Consider the following 16,169-nt stretch of genomic DNA (forward strand, 5'->3'; position numbering starts at 1 on the left):
TTAAAACATGTGAAAGTGACATGTTTGCAACTGTTGTGAGATGCTTTATGAATACAGAATAAAGTCCTAATAAAACAACTTTCTTTTTTTTAAAGCCAACATTGTATCTTTACAGAGCTCATAGCTGTAATCTTTACATGACTCAGTTGCCTTTCTTTTCAAACCAAATTTGAAATCAAGAAGATTCCTTTTGTCTTTAAAGCACTGAGTAATGTGCTTTCCTTTCTTAAGCTCTCAAGCTATGAGCTCTCTATAAGAGCTCTCTTGCACTCTTGTCGCCTTGTTTCACCAAGGTCAGCTCATAGTTTGAAGTGTTTCTCCTGTCTTTTTATCATGTTTATACCTTTCAACACTGATGATGCAATTCTACATGTGCAATCTGCAGATAGAAGAAGTGGCTGATATTACAAAATCCTACCAGTGACTCAACAAAGGTGGACTGCAGTATAGCACAGAGGCACTTGATGCATAATAGCAGGGTGCAAGATGCTATCAGGCAGGGCATAAAAACTGAGCGCAGATCTTGTGGGACTTCCAGATACAGACAGACAAACTGGTGATGGCTAATCATACATAGTCATAGACATAGTAGCAGTGGACAAGCAGAGGAAGGTGGCTGCAGTGAAAGACTTAGCTACAACAAGTGAAGAAGGAGCATGCAAGGTCAAGCAATAGCAAGGGCTGAGAGAGGAGCTAGGGAAGGTATGGAGACCGAAAGCAACACCGGTCCCCATGGTAACTGGAACCATGGGGGCAGTGATCCCAAAACTGGTGGCTCCAGCAAATCTAGCTGATCCAGATCTAGAAGCTAGTGTAGCCTAATTCAAGCAAGTTCATTCACCCTGAGTTCAGCTCAAGCAAGTTCAGCTCAAACACCTTGTCTGAAATAAAGAGGTGGATACTGTCAATGGCTACAGGATTTACTAGGTCCAATACACAGACACACAAGTCATTTTTCAAAACTCAGAAACAGGCTGAAAGGCAGTTTCCAGCACTTTGTGGAACCACTCAGGAACATCCTAAGTTTCTGACAAGGTCCTGAGAATTGTAATAGCAAAAAGCAAGACAGGAAAGGCAGAAATCTGACTTGTGTGCATAGGACTGTTAAAAGCATTTCAGAGCCATTAACACCATTTTCTCTCCCTGCACAGTCTTTTAAAGGCAATACAGTCTGACACTCTTTCAGACTTGATGTGTGCTGTGACTGTGTATCTGTTTCTAACAGAAAGAGTGAGATTGTGTTGGATGACGATGAGTCAACTTCACACTCCTCCCTTAAAGAAGTTGTCATCTTCCTCAGCCTATCCCTCTTTTTCTTTCCATCTTGTCCATATTTGTCTAACTCTAGGCAGATGTGAACGCTCTCCCATTTCTTTCTTCCATTAGAGGAGCCCTATTCAGGCATATTATTTTTTTCTGACTCACAGCTTCCATCAATTTCTCTCTCTCCACGTTGCCCTCCTGAAATTCTTTCTCCTTAGTGTTTTGCCCTCGTCTTCCATCATATTAATTCTTACTTTTCATCTTATCTTGTTATGCTCTTATTTCATCTTCTATCTGCACCAGTAATATTTTCCCATTTTCAATTTTATGCTAAGAAATGTGACAATGAAATGCTTAGCTGTGCTAAGACATTGACATTTAACCTTTTTTACTTTCTCCACAGCTGATGGACTAAAAGCCTACCACGAGAAGGCTATTAACAAATACTTGCACATCTACTCAGTATTTGATATCGCTGAAATGTATTCAAAAGATGCCAAAATATAATCCAACCCTAAATTCACTGCATGTCTATACTCACATTTCTCGGCTTTTATCTTTGCTAATGAAGCATATTAGTGACAGAAATGCTGAGCTAATCTTTCCCTGGCTACAGCACTGAGCAGAATTGCAAAGACAACTGAAAAGACAGTTTCATGCTGGCTGTCTAAACTCTGTTGCATGATCTGATCTGAGTTATCTGAAGTTCAAATATTAGCATCCCAACAACATTCAGCAAACTGGCGAGAAGGATTTATGGTAATGATTTAAATAAATCTAAATCACGAACAAAATATCAAAGTTTTCAAGGCATTTGGGGACAACTGCAACAATTTTGTGTTCCTCAAGACAGAGGATTGGGAAAAGATACTGTGGGACAAGTCTCAGTAACACTCTGCTGATGCAATCCTGACGATACAGACGAAAGTCAAAGATAGCAGTGTCTTACACTGAGATTCAGTGGAACATGCACACAAGAAAACAGTTATGAGCATCATTACTGACTCACAGTCTGACACGAAGCTACATAATTATTGTTTCATATACACAAATATATAATATATGTTAGCATGCACAGGAATTAAAATTTTGTCAGGAAATGGTTGACAACAGGCAGTGGAAAAGAAGCAAAATTCTCAAAAGGGTTTGACGACAATGGCATTTTTTCAGCAATGGACAGACACCTTCCTCACTGTATTCATTGTTAAGTCAATCAAAAAAATGGACACGTCTTGAAAAAGAATGTGCATGATATCTGAGACTGAGAATGACTTGAGGGCGAACCTTTAAAGCATTTTGGGCATTTGGAATTCCCCAATCCTGTTTAAAGCTGGAATTAATTTAATAATCATTATTATTTTAACTTTAACCTTGTTTTCGATCAAGCTCGCCTCATAAATTAAAGGGCAACTCACCTGACATATTACAATCTAGTTATAAAACGCAATCCATTTTTTTTGTTCCTGGAAAAATAAAAGGGATAGAGGGACAGAGAGCCTGCTGTGTTTGTTTACAAAGTAATAGGCAAATTTATCAATCTTATTTTGATATATAGCGGGTAGAGCTTCCTGAAGTGCAGTGCTATGTTGCTTTAGGTCTAATAGCTCAGTCACAGTAAAGTGAAAATAGGATAGCAAACTTCCACCTCAGAAATCTTGACAACCACTTTGCAGTCGCAAGACAATTCCACAGGTACCTGATGGGAGGCGAATTTTCCAACTGCAGTCACACTCAGACAAATTCACTAAACTCTCAAAATTATTGCCTAATTTATTAACATAGATTGCCAACATGCTGACAGGCTACACTGATGAACACTGATCTGTAATTCTCTTTAGAACAGGAGCCTTGGCTCAACCTCTTATCAGATGGATATATTCTGGTTATATTCCTATATAAACACAAGGTTACAGAGCACCTGCATGATTTCACTGTTAAACTACTATCCCGTGGCAATTACATCACTATCTGTGAAGGAAATTCTGAATTTCTGTATCAGATCTATGAAGTTCTGGCTGGACTCTAAATGCAAGTAGTTAACGTGCATTTCTGTTTGTAACACTGTGAACTGTTATCATACAAAAACCCACAGACGCTTAGATTAACTAGATTAAAGTAAAATATTTGCAAAGTTTTATGTTATTTCCCCTTAACACCACAAATCCCCTAGCTTCTGAAAAATCTACCTATTAGCCTGAGCAATAAAAGAAGCAAATTGTGCACAATAATCATATTTATTTAACCAACATAAGCAACACAAAAAATTGAGTTTCTGGTGTTCATTTGAGGCATTAATTTATGCAACTTTCCCATTAATTAAACAAAACAAAAACAAACTTCCCTTAGCAAAAAGGGTAACCAAAAAAGCTTTAAAAATCACAGGTATGGTGCTTGCATACTGGTAAAACCTGCAAAAAACATATTCAGCGCTGATAACACAGTTAAGTAGAAGCTATTACTAGTTTTACAAATACATTTACATTTGTGTGAAAAAGTAAAACACCCAGTAAACACAAATAAACTCATTGCAGGCCTGAGTATGATGTACTGCATGTAAGCGAGCACACCATCCTTGCTCACTTGCAGTGCTATAACAGGGTTTCTCACCCTAGGCAATCAATGCTCCTTTATACTGTAGTTACTAAGAGTCCAACAATCCACAGTGGCAGTGAAGAAAAAACACAGCCAAACTCTGCACCCATGAAAAAGCAACGTTGGTCTGCCCAAGAGCAAGAGCCAAACTATGTTTCACTACTTCCCACTCTTCTCTGTCTCTCTCAGTTCATCCCACCATACCAACCAATCAGAGATTGCTTGGGTAAACACTGGATTATACTGCCCCTCTTCTAAATGTATCGATGTCCCAACCAGTCACTTCTTTTTCACTCTGAGGTCTAACAGGTCTTCTCTCTCTCGTTGCCATTTGCGGTTGGGACAGCGAACTGTGAAACACTAGAAAGATGAAGGCACACCAGGGATTACATCTGCTGTAACCTTGGTGATGCATACTCTCATCCCTCTGTGAATAATCACAGGAGGCTTTTCTCTGCTGGTTCCTGGTAACTCAGACAAATCACTGGGCTTACAGCTCGTTTAGCAACAGGAATACTCTTAGCATCCTCCCCATCGCTGGACATTCGGATAGCTCCCACGTCGAGTCCTCTGACAGTTGTGTAATACCATCAATTCCCCCTCACGCAGATAAATCAAGGTCACACATCCTTCCATCGCTGCACAAAGTAACTTGGGTTATTACTTCCCTCCCCACAGACTGTATCAGGCTTAGCCTCAGCCTGGTTCAGTGGACGATATGAAGGGGTCTAAATTGGCTATTCACAATTATTACTGAATTCCTCTGCAAGAACAGAGAAGATCCTACTTCTCGCTCTGGGAAACATAGTCCTTTTTGCTCATCAGTTACTTGTTCCCCAGTGTTTTTTCTCTTTTATAAGCTGGGGAAATTGAAGCTCTGGTGGATGGCCTCTGAGGTGCACACTTCTCGTCTTGCGTTTCTTGAATCCTCACCAAGAACCCTCTTTCCCCCTTCAGGCCTCACTTGGTAGACAGTTAGGAACTTAACTTAACTTGTGTCTTCCAGGAATGCCAAGAGCTTAGTCTGATATTGTGCCTCCTTTTTGCAGGAGTAGACTCTAACCTGGTGTCGTAGCCTGGCTTGTTTTTCTGATTCTTGTGTGAAGCTTCAGATACTAGAGGCAGACATGATGTAACTCCTTTCTCAACTTATCCACATACTGGTACTCTTGTTTCACCATACTTGGACATGCTGAGCTGCTAGCTGCTATAGTCTCATGTCTCCCTTGGCTAGTCCCACTAGAGTAACCAATCAGAGTTTGAGAAATGTGGAGTCACTCCACATTGACAAATCTTTGACAAACACACAGAAACACTTTACATGTAACTGCATCTACATTTACACCAACTATGAAAATGTGAAAATCTCAAAGTATCATAGCGGTTATGTCAACAACAGTTTTTCCATGTATTTGAACATTTCACCATTGGGGGGTGTACCCCACAGTTACAGCATGCTGACTGTCTTATTGCCATTTTATCGCTGTGTTGATGCACTTTGAAGATAGCAGTTGCAAGTTTGTTGCACACAGTTGCAATCAAAACTGATGTTTTGAGCCAACTTTAAAAGAGGAAAGTTCAATACATGATTAAGAGAAGTTAATTTGAGCCAGAGTTGTTGCTTTATTTTAACTGGTAGGGCTAAGTTGTGGTTGAGCTGAAGGCTGAGCTCTAATAGTCATGGTTTACATGTGTCAACAGCACAGCAATCCTTTACTGAGTAAGAAACTGAGTTTACTCTAATGTGGGAAGTGCAAAATCATCACGCCTCACCTTAAATAAATGTGAGAGAACATGTTCTAGTAGAATTGGAGGAGAAACAAGACATTTGATGCTATTAAAATGTAAAAGAAGAAATTCAAGAATATCAGGAAAAAGATATTTCTAAGGAAAGCAGACTGTATCGTGGTGAGTACTGACAGTTCAAGGCGATAACGTCAATAATTCACTGAACAAAGGCGCTTTTTTACTTCTCTTCTTCTTTCAGAAATTCATGAGTCAAATTGGCCAATGTCAGCCCACAGCAGGCATTCACTGCTTGATTGTTACTGACACAGAACTTCCCCAACTGTGACTCCTCTCTGACATAACAGCAGCCAAGGTCATTTTGCATCATAGAAAAACCAACAAACAAAGAAACAAAATGGGCACAGGTGAGGAAAAAAAGGTGATGACAACGCTTTGGTGGTGCAAACTCCCCCACTGCGCCATGCTCTGTTACAAAGTTAGATCCCCTTTGAGCTGGCAATTTCTGATACTTTTATCGCAAAAGAAAAAAATGATTGAGTTCCACAGTTTGCCACAAAAAAATACAGAGAGAAATCATGGTTTCTGGATGTGGAAATAACAAAATAAATTGCTAAATCCTGCGAGAAGTGGGTCTGATATTGCACCTTAAAGTCTCTACTGCTACACAAGCCAGCAATGACAAACCTCAGATTCATTAGACTCAAATAACTGCATGCTCTCAACTTTTAAGTCACTTTTTTTGTGTTATTTAGTATTTATCCAAAGAATTTCATCAACTGTAATACCACAATGCTTCTCTGACACATGCAGATTGGATCTCTTTGCATGTGATGGTTGGTCACACGCGAACACAACAAAGGCCTTTTATGCTGTCTGAGCATGTGTATCGTCTCCACTGTAAGACGTGACCGTGTGCGCTTGTTCCAGTGATCCACGGTTTGTCTAAGGACTGGTAGACAGGCCGTGGTCATAAATATGCCCAGCCGTAACCACGGTGATTTGCAGGTTTGGAGAAGCCATAAACACGGTCACTGAGCGGCCCGCTGTTCCTAGAGGAGGCTGAATTAAGTGGTGAGTGTGTGGCTCTGTGTGTGCTTGTGTCTATCCATACTGGAATGTGTGCCTGTGAGCTTCCTCAAGGGTATTCTTCATTGGAGATGGGAGCAGTTTGGTCACTGGGTGAGGGTTTGAGGAGTGGTAGGGGAGGGTCATTAATCTATGCTGGTCCATTGGCTGTAACGGCGGAGGGGAGGGGTTAGTGCAGCTGGTCAGTTAACTGCTGTCAGCTTTCTAATATGGAACATTCTTCAATATTAGATGGCGAGTGCATGATCACTGGGGCCCAACCAGATCCACTAAAACACTACATCTTCTCTGTCCTGCATCTTTTAACCTCTCACATTTTTTTTTGTTGTTTATTATGCAGCACGGTCTCCGGGTAGGTTGAAGATGGAAGATCATACTTGCTCTGCATTTCAATAATGCAGCAAGAACAACCTCGTTTGAACTGGTTAGCAGAATTATTGCAGACTGCATTGCAATAAAGTTTGGCTACACAACCTGAGATGCAGAGGATTAGGCTAGTGTGATCCACATGCTTCAAATATAGAACTCTATGTGACCTCTTCTCAAGTTTGACATGTCTTTATTGTGTTTTTTACCATTTATTTAACCAAAATGTCAAATTCTTGATATTATACCCAGCACCGGAGCTTCCAAAGAAAATCCACGCAAGCAAGTGAAGGATATGCTCCATCAGGAATGTTTCAAACGCACGACAATCTTGCTGTAAGCCAAGAGTACTAACCCCTGAGCCAGTGTGCTTCTTACAATTAATTTGAGCACAGAAAAGCTATTCAATGTTCCAGTGATACATACAGTACAGTATGGACAGATGCCAATTGTGGTCACAAGATGATTTCTGATTGATTCCGACTGAAGACCGTATGTAAAATCAATGCAGAAAACAGCTTTTAGATGGTGTGTGTGGCCTGTGATGGTGGGATCGATGATAGATGGGAAAAACACAGCAAATAGTTTGCCCGAAAGTTCAATATCTGTGATGAAAGTCTCCGTCGCCTTCAAATGGATTTCTAAACAGTGTCAGATCTTAGAAAAAGAACAACCAAGTCCAGAGAAACAGTTTGCTGGAAAAAAAAAAAAACATTTAGATGATGTGACTTCACACTCCTCTGAGAGATTATTACACCATTATATGCCCTAATGGACTCCATCTCTATTATGCTGGCAACAGCACTTAAGCTAAAAGTTCTCAGCGAGTTTGTTTCATGTGATATACATCAAACACGTTTAAACTGAAAATGCAGCTTGTGATTAGCATGCCTTTATTTCATATCAATTCTATACAACGCATAAAGAGAATTTATAGCAGGAAGTCATGCTGGCGTCCATTAACTTTTGTTGTTTTGAATAGGTACAAAATAATACCCTGGTGCTAAGTGCTCTTAGCAACAGCCTGGGTCATCTATTGAGTACATGCATTTCATAAAAATGTCTTTACAACCACAATAATTTTGGCCATAATGACCACTACATAGCCCACTGTAGCTGACTTTAGACGGATGCTGGGCAAAGTGCAAAAACCTCCAACCCATATTTTTAATCTCCTGTGCAAATAGCCGTCAGAACAAAAGATAGTTGGACATTTGCTCTGAAAGCTATTTGGAAAATGAATGTGACTTTTTTCTATTTTGTAAGAGGAACTGGCTCAGGCAACATTTTAAAACACTGATCGAAGGAAACCACAAGATACTTTAAAAAAAATTGATAAAGGATTTTCTGGGTAAGGTAAAGTAATTTATCTTTGCAGGCTTCCTTAGATAAGACCAAACTAAGCTATGACTTATACGTATATAAGTAAGCTAAGTCTGATATAGAAGCTAAGCTTTTAAAGGAATGTCAAATAGAGCCAATACCTTATAGAAAAATTTTTTTTTCTGGAGCAGAACGCCCCTCGAACTATCCTTATTTTAAATTGTTTGGATCACAGTAATATACTGCACAGTGGTGTGGTTGTTACCAGTGTTGCTAACCAAAAGGTTTTGGTTTTGAATCCTGGGTGGAGTTTGCATGTTCTGCCTGCACCTGTGTGTAATCTGGCTTCTCACCACAGTGGCTAGGTAAGTAAGAAAGTAAGGTTTATTTTTAAAGTACCTTTTACAAAAAGTGGTCAAAAAGCGTTGTACACAAAATGGAGCGAAACTAAATAAGAAAACATTAAATAACATAAAAACAATTATGATTCAGAACAAATTCAATTAGAAAAAGAAACAACCAAAAAACTCTGCTGTCTCTGTGCTGGCCCTGCTACAGACTGACTACACCCCACCCCACACCCCAGGACCTCCGGGATAGGCTCCAGCCCCTTAATTGGTGACCCTCAATTGAATTAGTAGGGAAAAAATTGGGTGAATGGATGCATCAGAGTGCATCAGAGTTAAAATGTGCCATAGACACCTTGGGGGTGAGGTTGGGTGAGGGCTGAGCTACCACTGCCAGAGTTTCTGAAAGTTTTCTGTGCTGCCTAGAAATCAGGATGCAGTCCCCAGTGCTGCTTACTGATCACACAGCGATACTTCCCAAAATCAAATCATTTAAGTTTAAATCCCTTGAGTTATTCACAGAGAGTAAAACGAACCAAAGCGGTGGGCCTCTGAAATTTCCCCCTGTATTAACAGAGGGCAGAAATCATTCATGGGTCCAAACTGCAGTCAGTGCGTGAGACATCACATTGTTTACACTGAAGCCAAGAGCAGAGTAAATGTTTTTCATGTCATTCTTTTTATTTTTTCACAATATTGAGTATTTTCTATGTACATTTTACGACAGAGCAGACTCAAAATGATGATTTTCTTCCTGAACAGTTAATCAATAATCTATGCTGCTCACATTGTTAATACAAACCACAGAGTGATTGCAGGTCGCTTCTTGGTTCCCGTCCCCTCTGTGGACTTGTGCATGTAGCTCAAAACCTTTGATCATGTGGATTGTCTGCAATGCACAAACTGTACAACTAAGAAAGCAATTTTTCCTCATGTTATTTTTTCTAGCATACATGCATATATGTGCACTTCATATGTATAAAAATTAGCAACCTGACTGGTCTGAGTTCAAGTCCACAGCTGTCAGTATTTTTGCATGAGCTGGCTTTTAGTTTTGGCAAGATCTCACATAAAACATCAGAGGACAGTAGTTCATTTATGATTTACAGTTACACAAACTCATATTCACATACTTTACTTTAAAATATCTCATTTTTTCAAGCTAGTTTACAACACTAAATTTTAACCCCATCTCCCTGGCAAAGGTAACAAAGTCTCATACAAAACATGACCTAAAAAAAAAAAAGAAATCTTTTGATCTGAGCCAGTTCAACTAGACAGTAGGTCTCAAATATTGTATCAGAGCTTGGATGAGGTCTTCAAAGGAACCTAGTTAATACAATAATCTCATTAGTTTGCACAAAGGTCATTAATTCGAGTGAGAAAGGGGCAACGACGTAAGAAGGGAGTGCAAAATTAGAAGTTGTAAAGAAAAAAAACTCAGAAGGTGAGGCAAAAAAAAGGGAAAAGGTGATACCGCAGAGGGGAGAATAAGAGGTGTGAAGGAGGAAAAGATAAGTGCAAATGACAAGAGAACAAAGGAAAGTTGAGACTGAAGGCAGCAGAAGAGGAGAGGAGCGAGGAATAGAAGCGATTCAAAGCAAAAAGAGGGAAAAAAGGGGAATGAAATCCCTCTTATGGGTGTTTGTGCCTCCTGAGAGGGTCACAGATTGAGGAGATGAGTGACCTTGTGGTCATCTGTCAGCCCCTCTGACTCTGCTGGAGGCAGGATATCTCTCCAGGGAAAGGACGCACTAAAACACACACACACATGCACACACTTGAACTCACAAACCATCGTACAGTATACTGAGGAGAACATATGCATACTCCCACATTCTCACTCACACGTTTGCACAGGAACAAAACAAAAAGGATGAAATCATTTGGAGCACAACACAAAATACGTGTTGTGAGGCAACTGAAGGGAGACTGCACTCTTTGCAATGAACAAACAAGATCGCTTCATGTCACATCCTGAAGGCTTTCACTGTAAAAAACTGCTGCCGTCAACTTTTCTGTACTAGGCTGTCTCATACTGGTTCCCAGAGGTTTGTACACAGGCAGTTTTACATATGTGACACTCACATGAGAGGAAAACATGTTTTTCTATAGATATTTTAAATGTAATGTCGTGCACAGGCCAACAGACTGATTTTAAAGGACTTCAGACAGGGACAGGGATATCTGGCAGTAGTTAAAACTGCATCTCGTGCCCTTCATCAGCATGTAATCATGAAAACCATCAGCCTGTGGTCACCACTCAAAATGTATGTAGAAAACTGAACAGTGAACAATTTTCATTACTATTTTATACACATAAAAAAAAAAAATTTAAAAAGGAAAATGTCTCTTTGAAAACGTCTGTTTCATGTTCTGTGCAGTCGCTCCAAAAATCAAATGGCTCTGCACATTATCAAAGGAAATTACATTAGCTACAATACTGAACTTTTTTTCCCCTGCTATGATTACACTGTATTTGTTCTCAAGGCACAAGGCCAGAGCTTCTTTTACACATATATATAGGATATATAAGATATATTTAAGATCACTTAGGCCTTAAACCTTTTCGCAGTGGGTCCCTTGCAATTATTTTAATGGGCTCTGGGGATCCTATGTTGTTATTAGGAGAGGAATGAAATGATCATCTTGGCTAAAGCAGCAGCTGACCACTAATACATTGTCACATTATATCTTGTACTCTCATCTTGGATGGCAGCGCTGTGACAAGGAAAGGCCCATTACAAGAGGAAGCTAGCATGAGGTAAGTAGTGCTCTTCATAATATGTGGGACAAAGACACAACCTTTGTAGTTTAGCCTCTGTAACACCACCATAGTGGATTGTAAATCAAACAATCAATATGTTACTAAAGGGCAGACTTTCCGCTTTAATTCAAAGGGTTTTAGAAGATTGTTTGCTTTGGGGTTTTGTTTTTTTTTTGCATGAACTGTTGAAGAATTACAGACATTTGAATCTACAGTCCCCCTTTTTTAGAAGTTCAAAATGAATGGGACAATGGACCAACAAGCTGTTTCTTGACCAGTTAATGTCAGATAGGTTTGATAACTATTAAAGGTCTGCAGAAGGGCAGGTCTGAACACCCAACAGATGCTCAAGAAAACTTGACCTTTGACCTTCGCCTTGAGGTCGAGGTCAGTGAGATTCTAACTGGTCCAAGATGTTTAGCAGATGAATCCATGCTATCAATTTCAAAATCCTAATCGCCTCGTTCTCGAGTTACCACTTCCACAAACTTGACTGTCCACCCCGTCTGCCCGCCCGCCGGCATGGTGACAACACCCCAGTCGGCATGTTTATGCTGAGGGATAAAAAAGGAAGTATCAAGCTCTCCAGGGCCAAAATAATAAAATACAACCTGACACACTATTTAATAACAAAAACTCAATATCCTACATAATCAATCAAAAACCACTATCTTTGGCTCCTCAGTCGGTAACACTGGAATTGAACAGATAACGGACAATTAACAAGTAACAACTGGCAGTATTTGTGATGAGGGGTGTGGCAGACCCAGTCTGAAACCAGTGGATCTGACATTATGATAAAATAGTACAAAGCATTAAATATGACAGTATTAAGGGATGTCTTTTCATATCACCAGGAACTTTAATATTGCATAAAGATACACAGACACTATATGTACAGCTGCAGAGCGTACAATATTTTTCAGCTGTCGTTGCCTTCGGGTCAGTCGAACTTGCTCACTGCCAGGTAGATCCCATTTTTCCTCTCTTACCTCCTTGCCAGTAGTGTTCGCATCTCTCTCCACACCGCCTCCATTTTGCTCTCCTGCAGTGTATTTTCTGCATGTTTCCATCCTGCTTGACTGTGTTGGCTTCTTCCTCTCACTTCCCACCCCTGAAGAAAACTCTCTGTTGAGTTTGGACACACTGAAGCGTTTCTGTTGTTGTTGTTTATTGGGAAAACAGCGCAGTGAGACTTCTGAATCAAATTGTGAAGCCCATGAAGGTTCCAGTCCTGTACTGCTTATTAAAATATGGCAAGTGCCCAATAAGGGAGTGTTCCTAACATTTTAAAATCTGGGAAGCAGATATTTTATCAACCTTGTTTTATGGCGAGCCAACACATGTTGGCCTGGTTAGCATGCTGAATGCCAAAAGTTAAAATACCATTCGACACGCCATCAAAGGAAGACTAAACGTAGACCAAACCCGACTCCAATCTGAGGAGGCCTGATTGTATATTTTACAGTATAGGAAAACAAATGACAAGGTCCTGTTCATTCCTCTTTATTTCTTCATGTTTATTTGGACAAAAAAGCCCCCCACAAGTGTTAGAGACATTATCAGACTGAAAACAAAATGTTTATGTCTCACATATGCACGGTTTACATAAGCATTATTGAATAGTTGCTTAAACAACACAGAAAATCCCCAAACACTTGTGGACGTCATGGAGGAAGCTCGGGAAGAATGGAGGGCGGGTCAAGACAAAGGCAAAGAAAAGGCCAAGATTTTTTTATTATTATTGAAAAGTGGGAGTTTTTTTAATGCTATGCGCGCACTAAATGTGGCGGTTTAGAAACGGATTACAATGCTTTGCTGAGGTAAATCAGAAATCTGTCTATCGCAGGAATCTGCAGCGTGCCGCGTTTACATCATTGCTCTGACGTTTCACTGGATTACTCATGTCGTGTGGGTTTGTGATCAGAACTCCAAACAAACAACCTGCAAAGGCAGCTGCTGAACACCGTCGCAGCAGGAGTTTTATCACAATAGTTTCTCAAACCTGGAATGCTAATTTGAGATAAAGACAAAACTCTGTAAACACATTACCTTGGAAACAAGCCCTTGGCAAAAGCCTTTTTTTCTCCCCCCCTCTGCTGCAATGCTGATGTTAATTTTCCACCGCTGCCTACAGGATTAGAAGTCATCAAAACGTGAGGAAGAGTTGTGAAACAGCGCTCACTGTTTTGAATCCAATTTCAACAATGTCTCATTTTTGAGCAGAGAGAAAATAATCAGCCTTTAGATTCCCATTTTGACTTGTTACAGTGCAATCTAATGAAAACATTAAAGATCTTAATGCTGTTAAGGAAATACAGGACAAACTGGCAGAGTGTCCAGTACCGTAGCAGGTATAAACCTTTCTATAAGCTCCCTGTGTTTCACTCTCCCTCCCCTGTTGATTCCCCATAACTCACTCACTACTTGTCTTCACTCCCTCCATCCATCTTTCCCTTTAACCTGTCCTCCCAAACCCTGTCACCTTTGCCACACTCATTTTCCTGTTTCTCTTCAATTTTCTTGCCCAAGTTTTACGGCCCTTTTCTCGCTCTTTCCCGTCTCTGCATCATCACCTCCCTCTCTCCTCCTCTGCCTCCATCCTTCTGTCTGTCTCTCGCTCGCTCTCCCTCTCTGACCCAGAGGGCCATGTTTCGCTGAAATCCAATCCTCTCTCTTTTTTAAACCTGCTGTTCCATTTCACTCCCATTTTGTCACACTGCAGTTCACACACAATACCCGCTCCTCCCTAATTTCAACTCTCCTCTCCGTCTCCTCACACACACACACAGATGTGATCACACTTTCATACACTCACATTAACAGACATTTGCGCAAAGGCATGAGAAAAATTGAAAAAGTGAGTGGTGGTGGTGGTGGGGGTGGGGGGGGGGAATTGTAATTAAGCCATCAATCAAGCTTGATGCTTATGATTGGATTCATACACAAGCGCCCATACACACCTTCCAAATCGCACGCCCACACTTGCAGCTCAGCGGCCATCCATCACAGCTTCACTGACTCCGTTCAACCTCAACTCAGAACCAATCACACAGAGGTTAGGGACTAACTTGTGCATGTGTGTGTATTTGCGTTACAGAAAGAGAACTGACACTGAAGTGCATCATGTCTGTAAAGCCCCTTTCAGCAGAGCTGTGGGAGAGGCAGAACACAGTGAACTGAGATCTGTACAGTTCACTGTCAAACAGTTCTGACTACTAATAGTATGTGACGGAGGGGTCAGCGCCATGCTGAAACACCATGCACAAACACACACATCTCTTTTAGTACTTTAGCAATGTTATTCTATTAAAAGCAGGAAAGATGGTTTTTATTTTACCTTTATTTTGAATAAATACGTCCAAAAGTACAGCAGGGAATACAATGCCTATGCAAAAAACATCTTTTAATATGTAATAAACACAATTTTCTTGTGAGACTGGAAGCAGCAAGACTTACTGACAGTTTTAGTGTAGTAGTGTTTCTTGGGATCCAAATAATAATGCATGTATAGTTTATTAACAGTATCACCGCTGTTTGTCTTTTAGCTTTTTATTCCGTTTTAGTGTCGTAGCACAACCCGAGAAAGCATCAGTTATTCTTTCTTCCTGTTTTCCTACACTCTGGTCCTTTCCCTTGTACTCTGTTATACAAATGATATGATATAAAGCAAATGTGTTTTAAAAGGTTTGGTCTATGAGCTAATGCGCTTCACTGAAAAATTACCCTGACATATCAGAGTGCTAACAATCCATCCGGTCAGATACTGAGAACAGAGAATCCCTTTTCTCTCTGTGAGTCTCGCCACAACCAGATCCCATCCTCTTACTGTTGTTTGAGAAAAAGAGCAGCTCCACACTGTATCCACTGGTTGGGGTTTGCTCCACAGGGCAGAGAGATGTGCGTGACCACCTTCACCCTCTCAGAGCTGGTATAGAGAGGCAGACAGATACTCTCCTCTGCTGCAGTGCAGGCAGCAACAGAGTTCTAGGATGAAGTAGAAATTTAGTGTAGGAGCGTAAGTATGCACAAATACTGTATAGTCACAGAGTTTCATGCTAAATGATTAAAAATGGACACATCTCACAAACGTGATAACAAATAAATGACAACTTTCTGCCACTGCAATGTAACCGATTAGATAAAACATATAAAACTTCAGTCACTGGTCAGTGAAGACCTGGTAAACTCTGGTCGCTAGGGAAAATGTGAATTCCTAGACCAGTAGGCGAGTGGTTGCTGGAACTTGCTGGCTGCCTCTAGGTTAAATCAGTCGCAAAGAGAGAGTCGCAAAGCAATCGCATTTCAGTGTAGCCTCTTTGCAACCAATCTCACAGCAACTACTCGCCAACCAGCCGAAAGGTCTCAAGACCAGCTTGTAGAGCCCAGTCAACCTCTTAAGTCTGACATCATTCAGTCTGACGTCATGACACCATTTCTTAGCCCAGCAAAGATGGAGGATGAGGATTAACTTTTTTCCCCTCAATAAAAGTTCATGTGCGGGTCCCCGATAGGCAGAGACAAATGCAATCACATGGTAAGAAGTAGACGCCAAAAACAGACCCAACTTCAGCAAGAGAAGACCTGAGACAATCCATCCACAACATGAGGTTAGACATTAATATGTTGCTGCATGGTTGGATGACTTGCTATGAATAATTCCTAAACCTAAGCTT

The 16,169-nt window shown here is 40.5% G+C and overlaps 1 protein-coding gene across 5 annotated transcripts in view; it reads right to left on the reverse strand.

Annotated features, from left to right (window-relative positions):
• Positions 1 to 14,821: 14,821 nt before the first annotated feature.
• dync2h1 (dynein cytoplasmic 2 heavy chain 1) overlaps positions 14,822 to 16,169 on the reverse strand; it is a 119,678-nt gene continuing 118,330 nt past the window's right edge. For all 5 annotated transcript variants that reach the window (XM_085183854.1, XM_085183855.1, XM_085183856.1 and 2 more), the window contains one exon: positions 14,822 to 15,480. In XM_085183854.1, the coding sequence (XP_085039980.1) occupies positions 15,319 to 15,480 (162 nt within the window). In that variant the 3' untranslated portion in view covers positions 14,822 to 15,318. The remainder of the gene's footprint in view (positions 15,481 to 16,169) is intronic.

Source organism: Neolamprologus multifasciatus, chromosome 14, assembly GCF_963576455.1.
Source record: "Neolamprologus multifasciatus chromosome 14, fNeoMul1.2, whole genome shotgun sequence".
Classification (NCBI taxonomy): Eukaryota; Metazoa; Chordata; class Actinopteri; order Cichliformes; family Cichlidae; genus Neolamprologus; species Neolamprologus multifasciatus.